The sequence below is a fragment of the Podarcis tiliguerta genome, assembly GCF_965153285.1.
Source record: "Podarcis tiliguerta genome assembly, chromosome: 13".
NCBI classification, from domain to species: domain Eukaryota; kingdom Metazoa; phylum Chordata; class Lepidosauria; order Squamata; family Lacertidae; genus Podarcis; species Podarcis tiliguerta.
The window spans coordinates 46883032-46901934 of NC_139546.1; the positions used below are offsets into that span (position 1 = coordinate 46883032).

Consider the following 18903-nt stretch of genomic DNA (forward strand, 5'->3'; position numbering starts at 1 on the left):
TAAAAGTCGGAAGCCTAGTATATTTTAGAGAAGGAGAGAGATCCTTTGCATGTGTTCCTAATAAGAACAAAGAGGAACAGACTGATGCTGATTCCGTAACTGAAGAGGTTCCAGTAAAACTGATCTCAGAAGTTGAAAGAACAAAGAATTTACCAGCAGAAGGGGGAACAGAGTCAGGACAAGGAACCGTGTGTGATGAAATGGAAGAACAATTAGAACCTTTAATTAGATGCTCATCACGAATTAACAAAGTCAGCAGAGCAACTATCATACACCACAAGAGCAGTAGCTAATTGTGAACCTGACACATAGAAAGACATCAAGAAACTTCCTGCAGAAGAAGCTACCAAATGGATAGAAGCAGCCAAGAAAGAAATTGAAGCATTGAATGAAAACAACACTTGGACACTTACTTAATTGCCAAAGGGCTATAGAGTGCAAATGGGTGTTTGAGGAAAAGTTAGATGAGGATGGAAACGTACAAAGGTATAAAGCAAGGCAGATGATATAATTTTGTATACTGAGAACAAACAAGATTGTACAGAAATTGATGAATGTTTAAATAAGAAAGTTTTGCCATTTTACATGCTAAATTAAAATTGATTAACTCAAATTAGACACAGTGAGAAGGGAATTGTAAGAAAAACTACCATTTGAATAGCAGAGTGCTTGGTATCCAGAGGGCGGGACTTGTGTGTTTTGCTCCAGAATCAGCCCTTCCCTTCTGTGGGTTCCATTATTGTTCAGTTAAGAGGTACCAACTGCCTCTTCTTGTTTTCTTGCCTTAGACTTGCCTCATGTTGTTTCATTTATGTATTTAGTTTCATTTATGACAGTTTTCATTATTATTAAAGCTTTGTTTAGATGGTCAGATCACTTCCTGTGGGGGGTGAGGATGAGTGTTCAGACCCCTGGGCTCTCACTTGTGGGGTGCCTCAGGTTCTGTCCTCTCCCCCATACTTTTCAACATCTACATGCAGCCACTGGGAGAGATCATCAGGGGGTTGGGTTGGGTGTTCATCAATATGCGGATGATACCCAGCTCTACCTCTCTTTCAAATCAGAACCAGTGAAGGTCCTGTGTGAGTGCCTGGAGGCGGTTGGAGGATAGATGACGGCTAACAGATTGAGGTTGGATCCTGACAAGACAGAAGTACTATTTTGGGGGGACAGGAGGTGGGCGGGTGTGGGGGACTCCCTGGTCCTGACTGTGCCCCCTGAAGGACCAGGTGCGCAGCCTGGGAGTCATTCTGGACTCACAGCTGTCCATGGAGGAGCAGGTCATTTCTGTGTCCAGGACAGCTGTTTACCAGCTCCATCTGGTATGCAGGCTGAGACTCTACCTGCCCGCAGACTGTCTCACCAGAGTGCTGCATGCTCTAGTTATCTCTCGCTTGGACTACTGCAATGCGCTCTACGTGGGGCTACCTTTGAAGGTGACCCAGAAACTACAACTAATCCAGAATACGGCAGCTAGATGGGTGAATGGGAGCAGCTGCCGAGACCACATAACACCGGTCTTGAAAGACCTACACTGGCTCCCGGTACGTCTGAGCACAATTCAAAGTGTTGGTGCTGACCTTTAAAGCCCTAAACAGCCTTGGTCCAGTATACCTGAAGGAGCGTTTCCACCCCCATCGTTCTGCCCGGACACTGAGGTCCAGTGCCGAGGGCCTTCTGGTGGTTCCCTCGCTGCGAGAAGCCAAGTTACAGGGAACAAGGCAGAGGACCTTCTCGGTAGTGGCACCCGCCCTGTGGAAAGCCCTCCCACCAGATGTCAAAGAGAACAACAACTACCAGACTTTTAGAAGACATCTGAAGGCAGCCCTGTTTAGGGAAGCTTTTAATGTTTAATAGACTATTGTATTTTAATATTCTGTTGGAAGCCACCCAGAGTGGCTGGGGAAGCCCAGCCAGATGTGGGGGTATAAATAATATGTTGTTAAGTTGTTGTTGTTTACGTGAGCCACTTATTTTTTTCTCATTGAAAAAGAAACTCTGCTGAGCAAAGGCATGGAATGTCCTAAACTGCATCCATGACGGGATATTCCCAGTTTGCCAGGAGGTACAAAAATGCAGTATGGGGAGGAATTTGGAGAGGGAATATGAAGGGAAGGGCAGAGAGCCACACCACTTCCAGCCTCACAGCAGGGTAGACTCATATTTTGAAAGTGCTCTCTCCCCTCTCCTGTCGTGCCAGGTTCTGCAGCCTCTGAAAACACTCCTGGTCTTCACCTGTCCGATGGGAGACAACTCCCAAGAGGCTGAGGAAAATCTAACTAACTTCCAGCCAGTTGCTAATCTCCCTTTCCTGAGCAACGTTGTGGAGCAGGTGGTCGCAGACCTGATCCAGGCACTCTTGGAGGAAATTTCTAGATCCATTTCAGTCAGGGTTTAGGTCCGATTTTGGCACAGAAACTGCTTTGGTCGCCCTGTACGATGACCTCTGTCAGGAGAGATAGGGGAAATGTGTGCCTGTTACTCAGGTGGCCTCAGTTGCGCAAAGTGCCTTCCATCAAGCTTCGGCTGATGTACCAGCTGCATGCTTAGCGGGACAGGGATAGCCTAACTACTGTTGCCTATGCTCTGGTAACTTCAAGGTTAGATTACTGCAATACATTACATGTAGGGTTGCCTCTGAAGATGGTTCAGAAACTTCAGCTAGAGCAGAATTCAGAGGCCAGGTTGCTCGCCAGGGCAAGACAATTTGAACATATTACACCGAACCTGGTTTGACGGCACTGGCTACCAATTAGTTTCTGGGCCCAATTCAAACTGCTGGTTTTGACCTATAAAGCCTCAAATTGCTCAGGACCACAATAATCTCAAGCACCACCTCTTTCCGTATGAAACTACATGGACCCTGAAATCATCTTTTGAGGCACTTCTTTGTGGCAAAATCAGAACGGGCCTTTTCTGCAGCAGCTTCCTGTTTCAGGGATGCTCTCCCCAGAGAGGTTTGCCTGGCGCCATCATAATACACATTTATGCGCCTGGCAAAAATGTCCCTCTTTAACCAGACATTTGGTTGATTGCAATCCAATGCCCTTCTAAAATGTGTTGGGCGTGGGCAGTTATTAGGTTGTTTTTGTTTTTGTTTTTTCATGTGTTTTATGAGATGGCCACAAGGAGGTCCAGAGCAGAATAGTGATAGAGACCACCACCAGGGTGTGGGCCACCTGCAGGTCCACAGGAAGGTCCAGCAGGGAGTCATAGACCTTGCACTGCATCTGGCAGGTGCTCTTGTAGACACTGTTCATTCACAGCCCCTGATTCCTACCAATGTGTGTGCGTTGTGACGTCAAGCCCATCCCCCCATCTCTCTCTCTTTTTAAAATATTTTTTATTAATTTTCCTAGTTATTACAAATCCTACCAAATTACTTAAATTTAATACAATTTCTTAAAATCAGGTTTCCTGCTCCTGTTGCAAACATATGTCAATCGTTTCCTCCCATTTGTGCATCATTTCTTTTTTGGTGTCCAGTTGTCATCTTTCACTCTCCGTTACATCATTCTTGCAGCTGAACACATGTTTCCTCCTTACAAACAGCGTCTCTGTTGCATTTCACGTGTGTAACCCTTAAAGTACATTGTTGTTTCAGACCTGGTGTGCTAGGAGAATTAATAACTATTTTCCATTGTTCAGTTCTTTGCAGTGTTTATCTGGATGGTACAAGGTCACATTCCATTCCTTCCACTATTTACTGAGTAGCGTACAAACTGCGACCATAAGTAACTCACAGAGTACTTGTCCAGTCTCCGCCATTAAAATTTCACTCTGGAGTTCTTCCTCGGCACACAAAATATTTTCTCAAATTCAGCTTCTTGCCAGATCTATTCGGCAGCCGTTCATTCTTCTTGCTCTGTATTGCTCCATCACACTCCTCGTCTGGTCCAAAAATAATTTGAAATAAAGTCCATTCAACCTTGGCTGTCTCCTATCAGAGGAGGGAGGGTCAGAATTCACGGAAACTTGATGCAGATTAAGGAACCCAGCACAAATCATGCCAGAGACTGAGACACGTCCATGCCAGGGACACACTCCCAGGATGCACCCGTTCTGCCCTTCAAGATAGCAGACATAGACTTGAGTGGCGCAGCGGGGTGCAGTGAACTCCACAGACCATAATGGGGAACATTGCCAGAATATTTGCCTCATAAATCCTGGTTTTCCCCTGCCCGAACCTCCTCGCTCCCCATTGAGGGTAGCAAGGGGTGACCACAATTGACTTGTGATGCAAGCCGGACCCCCTCCCCCCCCCCATCTCGATGACTGGTTGGGGCATATGGAAGATGGGGAGCCAAGTGACTTTTACAAGGGACATGGGCAAAATTGCTGCTATGCTAAAAGTGAAAGGTAGCTGCAAGCCAATTGACCCTTTAACAGCAGCTTAAATCTGGAAATTTCCAGACAAATGAAGAATCTGTGGTGGGTTAATTGCTTCCCTGGCAGTCCCAGAAAATTAAAGGCAGTTGAGGTGTTTGTTACTCCTTGAGGTTTACTGTGAAAACCCCTCACACTAATGCAAATAGCCACAAGGCAGACGATTAAGGTCACAGTGTTCCTTCTCCATTTTGCGAATTCTGCATCTTGTCCTCTAAAGAAGATAAAGGAAGATGATTATATATATTGTGTTCTCATGTTGTACTTTTATGTTCTGAACTGCCTGTGATCTGCTGATGAAGGGTGGTATACAAATAAAATAACAATAACAAATAATAACAATAGGCGAACCTCACCATAGCTATTAGGATTTCCCACAAATCCCAATTACACTCAAGTTTCTGGAAGGACTTTCTGAGAACCTCACAGAATAGCCTCTTCTTGGATTGTCTGGGTGGAGCTACTGATGGGAAACAAAGTCTCCCAGGATGCTATATAAGCAGGCCTGGTGGCCCACATGCCATTCACACTGAATCCTAAAATGTGGGCCAAGATCTTCTTACCATTTGTGGGACTCCTTTGCGGGGCCAGCCTGCCACTGACTTCTTCCCAGGCTTCTCCAGGTGAGTTTGCTTCTCTTTCCTTCCTCTTTGCAGCCTTCTCATGCATCTACCTGAAATCTGAGCATCTGGAACCACCCTTAGAAACAGAGCAATAACAACCCTTGGATTCTCTTACTCCAACTTTTCTGCTTATTTGCCAGCAGTAAACGGGATAGTCATTCCAAAGGGACGGATCCCATGGTTCCAAAACAAATACCCTTTTATTAAGATTTGTAAGTGCCTGTTAGAGGAGACTCTTGAGAGTCCCATGGACTGCAAAAAGATCAAACCTATCCATTCTTAAGGAAATCAGCCCTGAGTGCTCACTGGAAGGACAGATCGTCAAGCTGAGGCTCCAATACTTTGGCCACCTCATGGGAAGAGAAGACTCCCTGGAAAAGACACTGATGTTGGGAAAGATGGAAGGCACAAGGAAAAGGGGACGACAGAAGAAGAGATGGTTGGACAGTGTTCTCAAAGCTACCAGCATGAATTTGACCAAACTGCGGGAGGCAGTGGAAGATAGGAGCGCCTGGCGTGCTCTGGTTCATGGGGTCACAAAGAGTCGGACACGACCAAATGACGAAACAACAAACGTGCCTGTTTCTGTGTGCTGAGATCTTTGTAGGTTTAGGGGACAGAAGAGACTATCTTCTGATAGAGGCAAAGAAGGCAGGTCTCTCACAAACTATGTAGCTGAAATTATTCAGCTGAGATTCCTGCATTACAGGGGAGGTGCTATCAGGGAGGTTCTATCTATACAGGGAGCACAGCTATCATCAAGCCTTGACCGAAGAACGGTACACACCTACCTGGGATGGTCGTCTTATTCCACCGAGCGTGGAGCTTAGAGAGGGACGCACATGAAACGGGGACACCTGCCTAGCCAGCCAGGTCAGCCAGATGAACCCTGGCGATCAATGGGGTGACAGATGTCTCAGTCGGATCACCCTCACATCCATCTTGAGACGTCTCCTGGGGCTCCCAAGTTCAATCATGTATGAGACAATGTGTGCAGAACTAGGTATACACACGGTGGAATATTGGGTGTGGGCTAGCACTATAAAATACTGGTTTCATTTCCATTTTGTTGCCAACCTTACATAGGAACTCTTACATAGGAAAATCAGATCTATTGGTATTCAAATCAGATATTCAAACCCTTGTATAATTTGAGTGAGCAATATATTTATTGCAATAGTCAAAACAGATTAAGGTACATTGGGGGAGGGGGGAAAACAACATCAAGTCAGGTGTAAATGAAATTTGCTCCCCCGAGATAACAGGGTCACATATCTCAAAAATAATAATTTCTGTCCAACTCAGGACCTTTATCTTAGCCCGACTAAATGTTTTTCCTTCAGCTTTTGTCAAGGGCAGATTTTTAAACATCCCCAGAAATGATAGACATTGTGGATGTTCTTTGAATGTGCCAGACACTGTAGAACATATCCTTTTCTACTGTCCATTTTACAACCTGCTACGCAAACGCATGCTACCTCCCCTTTATTGGGTAGTCTAACATCACGGCACAATGAAAATATCTGATTAACCCGGAATTAACTGTAAGGGGGCTTGAGGTTTGGTTAATAGTATCTCTTGGAGTGCTAAATGGCACTATTTAGCGGGAAGAAATCCCAATGAAGTTCCTCATCATTATATATTTTACATGGCTGTTTTTTTGTATATATTTTAAATGTTTTAGGATGCCCTATATTTGTAATGCCTAGAACGTAAGTAAGTAAGCATTACAGGGGGTTTGGACTAGATGAGCATTGGGGTCCCTTCCAATTCTTGAATTCTGTGATTCCACGAAAGAGAATATGCATGGGAAAGAGGGTCAGAGAGAAGAAAAATCACAGGGGTGTATAGAAGAACAAATGGCAGAAAAAAGAAGACTGGAAGGACTGAGATGAGAAGCAGAGGTTTTAACCTATGGCATTTATTCATTTGCTGATTTTTAAATAATTTCTAAGCTGCTTAAATCTTAAACAGTGCACTAAGCAACATAAAAACTGTAAAGCAATATCAGAAAAACCATAAAACCAGTAATATAAAGTCATTTCGAAAACCAGGAATTTCATCTGTCTGTCTATCTATTTTGTTCCCTTAGGTGAAATATTGGTGTGCACTCTCTCTGGCTCTGTCCCCCAAGGCATGATGATTATGTGGCAGGCAGGTGGCCAATCAGGTAACATCTCCGGCATCATAAGTGCAAGCATTGGTAGCACAGCATACTTCAGCGCTGAAGTACTACCCGTTCCGCAGGTGATCACAAGAACTTTCGCAGATGAATTTCAGCTGAAGTTCGTCTGTCGAGCATCTCTCCCTGGGTCCCAAACAAATGTCAATGAACCTGAAGGTAAAAACTCTCAACACAGTTGGGACGTAGTTTTCCTTCGAAAAGCATGGTTTGGGAGAGGGATGATTGTTTCCAGATTGCTTAAAATTGTCTCAGGGACTGACCATTTCAAGACTGCTTCCTCCTTAATTCAGAAATTTATTTCAACAACAACAATCTTTATTACGGTCCAGAGACCCAGCAAAACATTACAAATCAATACCCAATTCATATAGGCTACCTCCAGGTTAATCAAGCATTTTGTTTAGAATATAGGGCTCATTTGTTCTTGCAACCACCGATAAAAACGTTGCCACTGCCAACGTTCTAGCTTTTGTCCGGTCTTCCAGTAGGAACCTGACATAGTGAGCCTCTGATTTTCACGGGAAAGGCACCAGCAAGGGTAGTATCAGTTCAGCCCTGGCCTGCTCATACTTCGCACAATGCAACAAAATATGATTTATGGGAACTCCTCTCAACCTACCATTCAGCACTGCAGAGGGGAAGACATTTAGTCTGGCTTTGGTGAAAAGCCTTCGATAGTTAGGTACTGTCAGGTTTTTGATGTAAGATGTTAACTCAAAGACATACCCATATTGAACTCCTGCTGCTAGCGGACTACAGACTGCATGTGATCGAGAGCGCAAGTCACTGTGTGCATTGTCCCATAATCTTTGCTTTAAAACCTTTTGGGTGCCTTCATAACCCAGGTAATACAGTGGGGGGGGGGGGAGACAGACCAATAGAGGTGGCTTTTTTAGCCATGGTTTTCTGCCATTTGCTGACAAATTCCTCATTGGTCAAATGTTGGTACAGACCCTTCCCTAGATTAAACACTGAAATCCTGAGCCAATGTTTTAGGGCAGCCCACCACGCTCTAGCTGAAATTGGGCATTCACCAGCTTCCAACAGAAGTACGGAGTTGGGGACCCAATTAGGTACCTGCAGCAGAGATCGTATAAATTTTGCCTGAAAGCCATTTAGCTTTGGCAGGTCCCCATTATGCCAGACATTTGCTGCATACAGGAGTTGGGAAACGGGCTTTGCGTTGAAAACCCTTAAGGCTGCTGGAACATATTTGCCTCCCTTTGAGAAGAAGAATCTATGTATGGCTAGCTTTGTAATCTCCGCCTTTTGAAGGGAGGTTTGCCAATGGTGCTTCCAAGATCCTGTATGATGGAATGTGAGCCCTAGGTAACTGAAGTATTTTACCTGTTCAAGGTTATGGCCATCCAGCACCCATTTAGACTGGGAGAATCTTCTTTCGAAGACTAAAATTTTAGATTTTTCATAATTAATGGATAAACCATTTCCAGAACAGTAATCAGAAAATTTCCTCAACAGATAATTCAAACCCGTTCTGGGACGCGAGATGATGGCCGCGTCATCAGCATTCAACAAGAAAGGGGTCCTTCTCATTCCTATTTTTAGAATGTGTCCATCTGGGTCCATTAAGTTCTCTTCCAGGGAAATTTATTTATGCTTTCCATTATGGCCTGTTGAGATAAGACTTTCCCCACCAGTTGCCATGATATCGGTGCTAGTATTGACTAAAGCCACAACTTGAAACTGCAATCAGTCCGGTGGAGGTCTGAACAGTAATTCTCCTCTTATCTCTGCAGAAAGATTTTCACTGTTCTTGAACAATACTAAATGCATCTTTTTACCCGCACAGCAGGCACCGTGGAGCCCACCCAGAGGCCTGAGGAGAAATCCCAGGGTGAAAAGTGATGCAAACCCCATCCTCAGCATCACAACCTCTTCAGCCAATCCCAGATTAAATAATTTCCATGTATCCATGTTTGGCCTAAGGCTGAATAAAAGTGAGCAAACTCACAGATATCTCTTGATGTGATCACTTGATTGAGGTGGTGGGAGGGTTCTGGAAAGAAGTGGGGAATGGATTAATCTCCCTGCAAAATCATGTTGAAGTTTGATTATTGTAGAAGCAAAGTGTGTTTAGCACATAACCATGAAGTTCACTGGGGGGGCTTTTGGCTAGTCACTGTCTCTTAGCCTATCCTTCCTCACCAGGGTTTAGACTCTCCCCGAGCACAGTTTTTTGTGTCTCTCCCCCCCCCCCCCAGCAGAGCATGTCCTATAAAAAGAAAGGTGAGTGGAGTGACGACAATTCCTTTTGCTGAATCCGAAATTCCTACCCAATGTCACACTTGGATTCCATATCTGTGATAGCTACTACGATGCAAGGATGACTTATCGTACCACTTTGGATGTACTCTTCAAAAAAAAGATAAATTTGTTCCCAACTACCAGTGTGACAGACACAAAAAGCTCATGCCTACATTGGCGGACTTGGCTCTGATACCTCTAATCAGATTTTCCTACTCAGGGCCACACACACAATGACTTCAGCTGAAGGCACTTTAACTCCTTAAAGTTACTGAGTATTTACCGCCCCACCCCCGGTCTTCTGTAGAGACTTGAAATGTAAGAGAATCTAAGAGATAATAATAGGCACTCCTACCAAACTTCAAGCCTCCATGATTCTCTGGGGAGAAAAAACCATGACATTTAAACCTTTGCAGGGATTGTGACCTGGATATAAAATAGAGAGGAGTTAGAGTTATTGAGGAGGCTTACAGATTCATTTTTAGAGCAGTTTTTCAACCACTACTGATGAATGTGAATGTTACAAGACAGGGGCTCCTCTACTCCTTGGGGAACATGTGTCATTGAGAGGAGCAATATTTCCTGACCAGAAAGCAGAATGCAGGTAGATTCTGGGAAAGCCTCATGTAGTTTCAGATAATATGATCAACGAGTTGGGATAAAGTTTGGGGCCGTCTTGCTGCTGTGAAGCTGGTGTGAAAAATAAAGAAAGGAGGCACGTCCTTCGGAATAACCCTGCCATGATGAATACATCAGTTGCTTAAAGCATGGTGCTGATACGGCCCAGGTGGAGTTCCAACCAGCTCCTGCACTTTGAATTGGCCAATGAGAGGCCTGCTCAGCTGAGAGGGGATGCCTCGCTGCTGAAAGGCCATTGGCTGCCCACCTGCCAGGGCAGAACAGAGCCTGTTGAGTCTTCTGCTGCTCTGGTTTTAAGTAAGAAGACAGGCCCAAAGAAACCAGTCTCCTTTCAAAATCCTTGAACGTTAAACAAGAAAGTGGTGGGGCCGGCTGCAGAGAGAACCAATTCCTTGCAAGTGCAGAATATACCTTACGTAGCACTGGTAAAAGTGCCAGTTCCACATACTGTATAGGGGTGTTGTACAAGAATAAGGGGCTCAGACAAAAATTAGCCAATCAGTGCTCCCTCATCAAAAGGCAGCAGAGAATTAAGGTCACAATGTTCCTTCTCCATTTTGCGAATTCTGCTTCTTGTCCTCTAAAGAAGATCAGGGAAGAAGAATATATATTTTGTGTTCTCATATTGTACTTTGATGTTCTGAACTGCCTGTAATCTGCTAATGAAGGGTGGTATAAAAGAAAATAATAGCAATAGGCGAACTTCCCCAAAGCTATTAGGATTTCCCACAAATCCCAATTACACTCAAGTTTCTGGAAGGACTTTCTGAGAACCTCACAGAATAGCCTCTTCTTGGATTGTCTGGGTGGAGCTACTGATGGGAAACATATCTCACCAAAGTCTCCCAGGATGCTATATAAGCAGGCCTGGTGGCCCACACGCCATTCACACTGAATCCTAAAATGTGGGCCAAGATCTTCTTACCATTTGTGGGAGTCCTTTGCGGGGCCAGCCTGCCACTGACTTCTTCCCAGGCTGATACAGGTGAGTTTGCGTCTCTTTCCTTCCTCTTTGCAGCCTTCTCATGCATGTACCTGAAATCTGGGCATCTGAAACCACCCTTAGAAACAGAGCAATAACAACCCTTGGATTCTCCAACTTTTCTGCTTATTTGCCAGCAGTAAACGGGATAGTCATTCCAAAGGGACAGATCCCATGGTTCCAAAACAAATACCCTTTTATTAAGATTTGTAAGTGCCTGATTCTGTGTGCTGCGATCTTTGTAGGTTTAGGGGACAGAAGAGACATTCTTCTGATAGAGGCAAAGAAGACAGGGCTCTCACAAACTTTGCAGCTGAAATAATTTAGCTGAGATTCCTGCATTACAGGGGGAGTTTCTATCAGGGAGGTTCTATCTATACAGGGAGCACAGCTATCATCAAGCCTTGACCGAAGAACAGTACACTCCTATCTGGGATGGTCTTCCTCTTCCAGCGAGCATGCACCTTAAGGGGGGGGGATGCACACGAAACAGGGGGACACCTGCCTAGCCAGCCAGATCAGCCCTGGCGATCAATGGGGTGACAGATGTCTCAGTCGGATCCCCCTCACATCCGGCCTGAGACGTCTCCTGGGGCTCCCAAGTTCAATCAAGTATGAGACAATGTGTGCATAACTAGGAATACACACGATGGAATATTGAGTGTGGGCTAGCACTATAAAATACGGGTTGCATTTCCATTTTTTTGGAAACCTTTGAGTCTACTCTCTGACCTACTTACGGACTCTGATAAATCCAGAAGTTCCAACTCTTACATAGGAAAGTCAGATCTATTGGTATCCAAATCAGATCTTGAAACCCTTGTATAATTCGAGTGAGCAATATATTTAATGCAATAGTCAAAACAGATTAAGGTACATTGGTGGGGGGGAACAACATCAAGTCAGGTGCAAATAAAATTTGATCTCCCCAATAACAGGGTCACATATCTCAAAATTAATAATTTCTGTCCAACTCAGGACCTTTATCTTAGCCCAACTGAATGTTTTTCCTTCAGCTTTTGTCAAGGGCAGATTTTTAAACATCCCCAGAAATGATAGACATTGTGGATGTTCTTTGAATGTGTCAGACACTATAGAACATATCCTTTTCTACTGTGCATTTTACAACCTGCTACGCAAACGCAAACGCATGCTACCCCCCCTTTATTGGGTAGTCTAACATCACGGCACAATGAAAATATCCGATTAACCCGGAAATTACTGCAAGGGAGGCTGAGGTTTTGTTAGTAGTATCTCTTGGAGTGCTAAATAGCACTATTTAGCAGGAAGAAATCCCAATGAAATTCCTCATCATTATATATTTTACATGGCTGTTTATTTGTATATATTTTAAATGTTTTAGGATGCCCTATATTTGCAATGCCTAGAAAAGTTTTGATGACGTAAGTAAGTAAGCATTACAGGGGGTTGGACTAGATGAGCACTGGGGTCCCTTCCAATTCTGGAATTCTATGATTCCACGAAAGAGAATATGCATGGGAAAGAGGGTCAGAGAAAAGAAATATCACAGGGGTGTAGAGAAGAACAAACGGCAGACAAAAGAAGACTGGAAGGACTGAGATGAAAAGCAGAGGTTTTAACCTACGGCATTTATTCATTTGCTGATTTTTAAATCATTTCTATGTTGCTTAAATCTTAAACAGTGCACTAAGCAACATAAAAACTGTAAAGCAATATCAGAAAAACCATAAAAACAGTAATACAAAGTCATTAAAAAACCAGGAATTTCATCTGTCTGTCTGTCTATTTTGTTCCCTTAGGTGACATATTGATGTGCACTGCCTCTATCTCTGTCCCCAAAGGCATGATGATTACGTGGCAAGTAGGTGGTGAATCAGGGAGCACCTCCGGTATCCTAAGCGCAAGCATTGGTAGGACGTCATACGTCAGCATTACATTTCCAGACATTTCGCGAGTGAACTACATCCGGTGTCTATTATCCCTTTCTGAGTCCCAAACAAATGTCAATGAACCTGAAGGTAAAATCTCTTGACACAGTTGGGACTTAGTTTTTCTTTGAAAAGCATGGTTTGGGAGCGGGATGATTGTTTCCAGATTGCTTAAGATCCTCTCAGGGACTGACCATTTCAAGACTGCTTCCTCCTTAATTCAGAAATTCATTTCTGCTTTCCATTATGGCCTGTTGAGATAAGACTTTCCCCACCAGTTGCCATGATATCGGTGCTAGTATTGGCTAAAGACACAATTTGAAACTGCAATCAGTCTGGTGGAGGTCTTCTCCTCTTATATCTGCAGAAAGGTTTTCACCGTTCTTGAACAATACTAAATGCATGTTTTTATCAGAAGGTAACAATGGGAGAAGGAAAGGAAAGAATGTGTACCCTGCAGGGGCCAAGGTGTCTCCCACAATAATTTCCACCCCCATTAAAAACCATTCCCACCTTCAGCCAAGGATCCTTCTAACCTTCATCTCCCTGTTGATCATGTTTACCCAGCATAGGGTGACCTAGATGAACAGATCGTGCCCTTCTAATGGAGGCAGATTTTTATATCCTTGCCCTGGTGGCCAAGTCCACACATTTAAGGAGCTCCCTACCTAGTTAGCTGCTCCAGGAGCAACTGTGCACAGATGGTATCATTGGATATGGGAAGTTTTTATCTATCCTTGGTTTTCAAACCCAGCCTATACACCAATACCTTCTCTGGGAAGGCTGGGGTGCTTTTTATGCTGTGTGCTTTCTTTATATATGTTGGGGGAAGGAGCTGTGTAAATATTCCTGGAATCTCCACTATCCCACCGTGTCCTCATTCAGCTCAAGGAAGCCCCATGTATGTGCCACAGATCTTCCTACTCAGGTCCACACACACAAGAACTTCAGTTAAATCCCCTTTGCTCCTTAAAGCTTCCATTAAGGATTTACACCCTCTATCTACAAATTAAAAATGTTTGCCAGAGAATCCAGCAGAAAATAATCAGCACTAAATTGTGTCATAAATGTTGTCTATCAATTATGTCTAAACTTAATAGCTGTTGCCTCTTTCCCTCATACTTTCCCCACCCCAAAACCTAAAAAGACAAAGGGAACGGTCTCCATGAGAACCTCTATCGCGCCAACCATAAAGAAAGCAGCCTTCAGCGAGCACCGACAATCCTCACCGGCATGGTCATAGGGCTCAATGCAAGTGAATTTTCTGTCCAGTGGGTGAAGAATGCCCTCCTTGAAGGTCACCGTGTGAATCCCCAAGACTTGAAGGGCAGCATCAAGGATTCCCTCTTGGCCCTCAGCCAGGTGGTAATCCCCTACTCTGACTGGAACAACGGCACTTCATACTCCTGTACATTTACCCGCACAGCAGGCACCGTGGAGCCCACCCAGAGGCCTGAGGAGAAATCCCATGGTGAAAAGTGATGCAAACCCCACCCTCAGCATCACAACCTCTTCAGCCTATCCCAGATTCAATAATTTCCATGTATCCATGTTTGGCCTAAGGCTGAATAAAAGTGAGCAAACTCACAGATATCTCTTGATGTGATCACTTGATTGAGGTGGTGGGTGGGTTCTGGAAAGAAGTGGGGAATAGATTAATCTCCCTGCAAAATCATGTTGAAGTTTGATTATTGTAGAAGCAAAGTGTGTTTAGCACATAACCATGAAGTTCACTGGGGGGCCTTTTGGCTTTTAGCCTATCCTTTCTTACCAGGGTTTAGACGCTGCCCGAGCACAGATTTTTGTGTCCCCCCCCCCCGAAGCAGAGCATGTCCTATAAAAGGAAAGGTGAGTGGAGTGACAACAATTCATTTTGCTGACCAGTGTCTTCTGCCTGTTCAACATGTTTACCCAGCATCAGTTGACCTAGATGAACAGGTGGTGCAGTTCTTTTGGAGGCAGATTTTCATATCCTTGCCCTGGTGGTCCAGTCCACACATTAAGGAGCCACGTAGCTAGCTGAGATTCCTGCTTTGCAGGGGGTTGGACTAGGTGACCCTTGGGACCCTTCCAACTCAATAATTCCATGATTCACGGAAAAGAAAATATGCATGGGAAAGAGGGTCAGAGAGAAGGAAAATCACAGGGGTGTAGAGACGAACGGATGGCAGACAAAAGCAAGAAGTGAAGGACTGAGATGGAAAGGAGAGGTTTTAATCCAAGGCATTCAGTGATTTTAAAATCATTTCTAAGCTGCTTTATATTTAAAAATAACACACTTAAGGAGTGCAAAAAGACAATGTGCCGCATGCCGTGAAGCATGTATTAAAAATGCAGAAGGTAGGCAAACCCTTCAGAATAACCCTGTCAAGAATTCCTGTGTTCATCAGAATGTCATCATAGCCCTTTCTAGATGCTCCTGCTTGTCCTTCCTTCAAGACCACCATTTCCTAAATGCTTCCTGTCCATCAGGTATGTCTAAATCTAATAACTGTTGCCTCTTCTTTTGTCTCATACTAACCCCCACCGGAAACTTAAAAAGACAAGGTGAATGGTCCCCATGCCAATTTCTATTGCACTGTGAAGAAACCAGGCTTCAGCAAGCACAGACAATGCTCACCGGCTTGGTCACAGGGCTCAATACAAGTGAAGTTTCTGTTAAGTGGATTACTACTACTAATAATAATTTATACTCCACCCATCAGGCTGCGCTTTCCCAGCCATTTTGGGCAGCTCCCAACAGAATTAAAAGTACAATAAAAAATCAAACATGAAAAACCTCCCTAAACAGGGAGGCCTTCAAATGTCTTCTATAAGTCAGATAGTTGTTTATTTCCTTGACATCTGATGGGAGGGCGTTCCACAGGGCGGGCGCCACTACTGAGAAGGCCCTCTGTCTATATCCCTCCCTGAGGGTCAGCATGTGAACACCTGAGTATTGAAGGACAGCAGCAAGGTTTCCCTCTCTTGGCCTTCAGCCAGGTGATAGTTTCCTACGCTGACTGAATCAATGACACCATGAAGCTCACCCAGAGGCCTGAGGAGAATTCCCAGAGTGAAAAATGATGCACACCCCTTCCCCAGCATCTCTCTGACTCTGCCCCCGAAGGCATGAAGATTATGAGACTGGCAGGTGGCCAATCAGGTAGCACCTCTGGCATCATAAGTGTACGCACTGATAGCACAGCATACCTCAGCCTTGCACTACTAGTCGTTTCGCAGGTGGGAGGGGGCAAAGAGAGAGAGGAAAAGTTAAGCCACGCAGGCAATTCCTGAAGTTGGGTTGAAAAGAAAAAGGGTGGAGAGCTTCCTTGTTCTCTGGCTCTCGGCAAGCAACCTTGGGTGGGTCTCCCTAACCGGTGACCTCCGCTAGCTCTGCATGGGCAATTTGGTGGGTGGGGAAGGTCTAATGAGGGTGACAGGCACCCATTGCTTAAGGCAGTGGTTCTCAACCAGTGTGCCCTGGCACCCGGAGGTGCCTGGAATTGTGGTCAGGGGTGCCGCGGGCATCACTGGCCTCTGTCCCTCTTTCCTTCCCTCCCCCCTATGATGTCCTCTCACATTTCTGACTCTCAAAGGCTTGCACAGCTGTTTGTTGCAACCCTAATACAAGTGAAAGCTGCCCCTGGGGCTGGCCATTGGGTGCTGGTTGCCAGGAGGTGAGGCGGCCTTGAAGTAAGCAAGCAAGCGGGCGAGGAGCCAAGCCGGCCAGTCTGCCAGCCATTGCTGTTGGGAATGGACAGACAGGTGGGTAGGTAGGCAGGCAGGCACCATGCTGGCTTTTATTGTGCTTGCTGTATGCAATGCCTGCCTGGAAGCTGAGTGCCCAGTCCTGAAGGGGAGCCTTTCTTCCATGCAGGCCCGGCAGGGCCCACTGCTGCCATTGCTGCTCCCTGGGCAAGATGCTGGCTTCACTTTCACCCTTGGCCAGTCTCCGTTGGGCCTCCAAGTCTGGGGACATCTTCTTCCCAGGCCCCTGTGGGGCTGTGTGAGGAGGCGCATCTCTTTAGGGCGGGAAGGGGGCAGCTCTGAGACCGGGAGCGGCAGGGGTGGCCTTTCAGGTGCTATTGAACTATATATTCCATTTTCATTGATGGGCCATTGGTTTTGCTGGCTGGGCTACGTTGGAAATGAGTGTGCAACAAGGGTTACTGGAGGTGAAATAAGGGTGGTTGTTTATTTTGTTGGGGAGGGTAACATGATTAAATTTGAAAAACCCTTGCTGATGACTTAAAAAAAAATCCTGCCCCTGGGAAATTTAAGAGGTTTGTCTCAAATTAGTGTTTGAGATCCAAGGTATGGCTGTACTAGGTGTTGGGAACGGCAGGAGTGGTGTTTGCAAGCTGCCCCATAGGCACCTAATTAGCCACTGTAAGAAAAGCATGGAGGAACAGATGGGCTGCTGGCTGATCCAAAACATTATTCTTATGTTCTTCTCCTTTCTTTAAGGGTGTTCTGGGTCTGAGCCCAACCAATAATTTACTGACGTCATGTGGTCATAGTGCTCCACATCATAGTGCTCCAAACCTCTCTGGTATTAGCTAGTGATAGAGGAAGCATGATGTGACAGAGTTCAGTCACAATGTCCTCACTAGACCACCACAGGCAAACGGTAAAGTGGAGGAGGAACTCACTGAAGCAAATAAGGCAGGCAGAATTTATTGAAAAAAAACAGGAGGATAAGAATGTGTGGCAGCTCCGTATCAACACAGTGCCCGGTTGGGTCATGACTACCATATTTGGGGATGGGACAGAAAGAGCAGGGGATGAAGTTTTTTTTCTTGTTCTCCCCCTCTAAAACAAGGTGCATTCAGTCGCCTTCAGTGAAGGCAACCCGAAGCCTCTGGAGCGTGGCGGGAATTCCCACTGCGCTCTGGAGGCTTCAAGCAGCTACCTTGGAAGCTTGCAGAGCGACAGGGGGCGGTGTGCATAAAATGAATTTTCAAGACAGACCTTTTATGCACTCCCCCCCCTTTTCTTTATGGAAGCAATTAACCCATCACGGATTGTTCCTTAAGCCGGTCTTTAAGAGGCAATGGGCTTGCAGCTACCTTTCACTTTGTAGCATAGCTGCAATTTAGCCCACGTCCCTTTGAAGAGTCCCTTGGCTCCCTATCTTCCCTGGGCGCTAACTTGACATTGGGATTGGGAAGGGGGCTTGACATCATGAGGGTGTCACTGGCCATACACTGAAAGACTGTCAGTGAACTACCCTGCATGAGGGGATATGGGGTGGACTGCCTGCGTACACATGTGTCTTGCGGGGCACCCCCATGTGCCATTTACACTGAGGAGCCCTAGTTCCCCCGGCTGGGGGGCTGGGAGGGATACACGCCCAATGCCTAAGCCAAGGTCTTCCTATATTTGAAAGGTTAATAAAGTGGCTAAATTTCCATTCCATAACACGTTGTCATGCGTCATTATTCCTTTCTGGTTGTCCCTGGGAAGGTCACCACCTGGTCATGCAATGTTTACCCAGCCTAGAGTGACTTAGATGAACAGGTGGTGCACTTCTATTGGAGGCAGATTTTTATATCCTTGCCTTGGTGGCCCATTCCACACATTTAAGGAGCTACCTAGGTAACTGCAGAGGTTATGGGATATGCTGTGGGATGTAATACATCAGTACAGTCAATTACAACATGCTTTGCTTCCTAGAGTGGACACTGTCAGGCGCATGTTTAACTTCCTGTTCCCTCTGTGACTCAGCAGATGGGCATGATTCTATAAAAGGGCAGGTCACGCAGTCATCTTGCCTCAGCTAACTCTCAGTTCATTCTTGCAACCATTTTGTTGTCTGCTGGCTCTCAGCCAGCAGCACTTGGGCCCATCCTCACAAAGGATGTAAGAAACATTCTGTGTTTGCAACCTGAAGCTTAAAGCCTGCCTTCTAGGATGTGTACTGTGAACAAC

General features: G+C 45.3%; 1 protein-coding gene across 12 annotated transcripts in view; it reads left to right on the top strand.

The window, feature by feature from the left end:
* LOC310663080 (uncharacterized protein) overlaps window positions 1–18903 on the top strand; it is a 192067-nt gene that overhangs the window by 168028 nt on the left and 5136 nt on the right. For 6 of the 12 annotated variants that reach the window (XM_083410693.1, XM_083410696.1, XM_083410686.1 and 3 more), the window contains one exon: window positions 14138–14577. The exons of 1 other annotated variant lie outside the window; for it this stretch is intronic. In XM_083410693.1, the coding sequence (XP_083266819.1) occupies window positions 14138–14472 (335 nt within the window). In that variant the 3' untranslated portion in view covers window positions 14473–14577. Of the gene's footprint in view, window positions 1–4851; window positions 5010–7101; window positions 7351–10915; window positions 11084–12861; window positions 13081–14137; window positions 14578–15576; window positions 15628–18903 lie in introns of those variants that run through there. 5 more of the 12 variants (XM_083410692.1, XM_083410697.1, XM_083410689.1 and 2 more) reach the window with 5 other exon arrangements.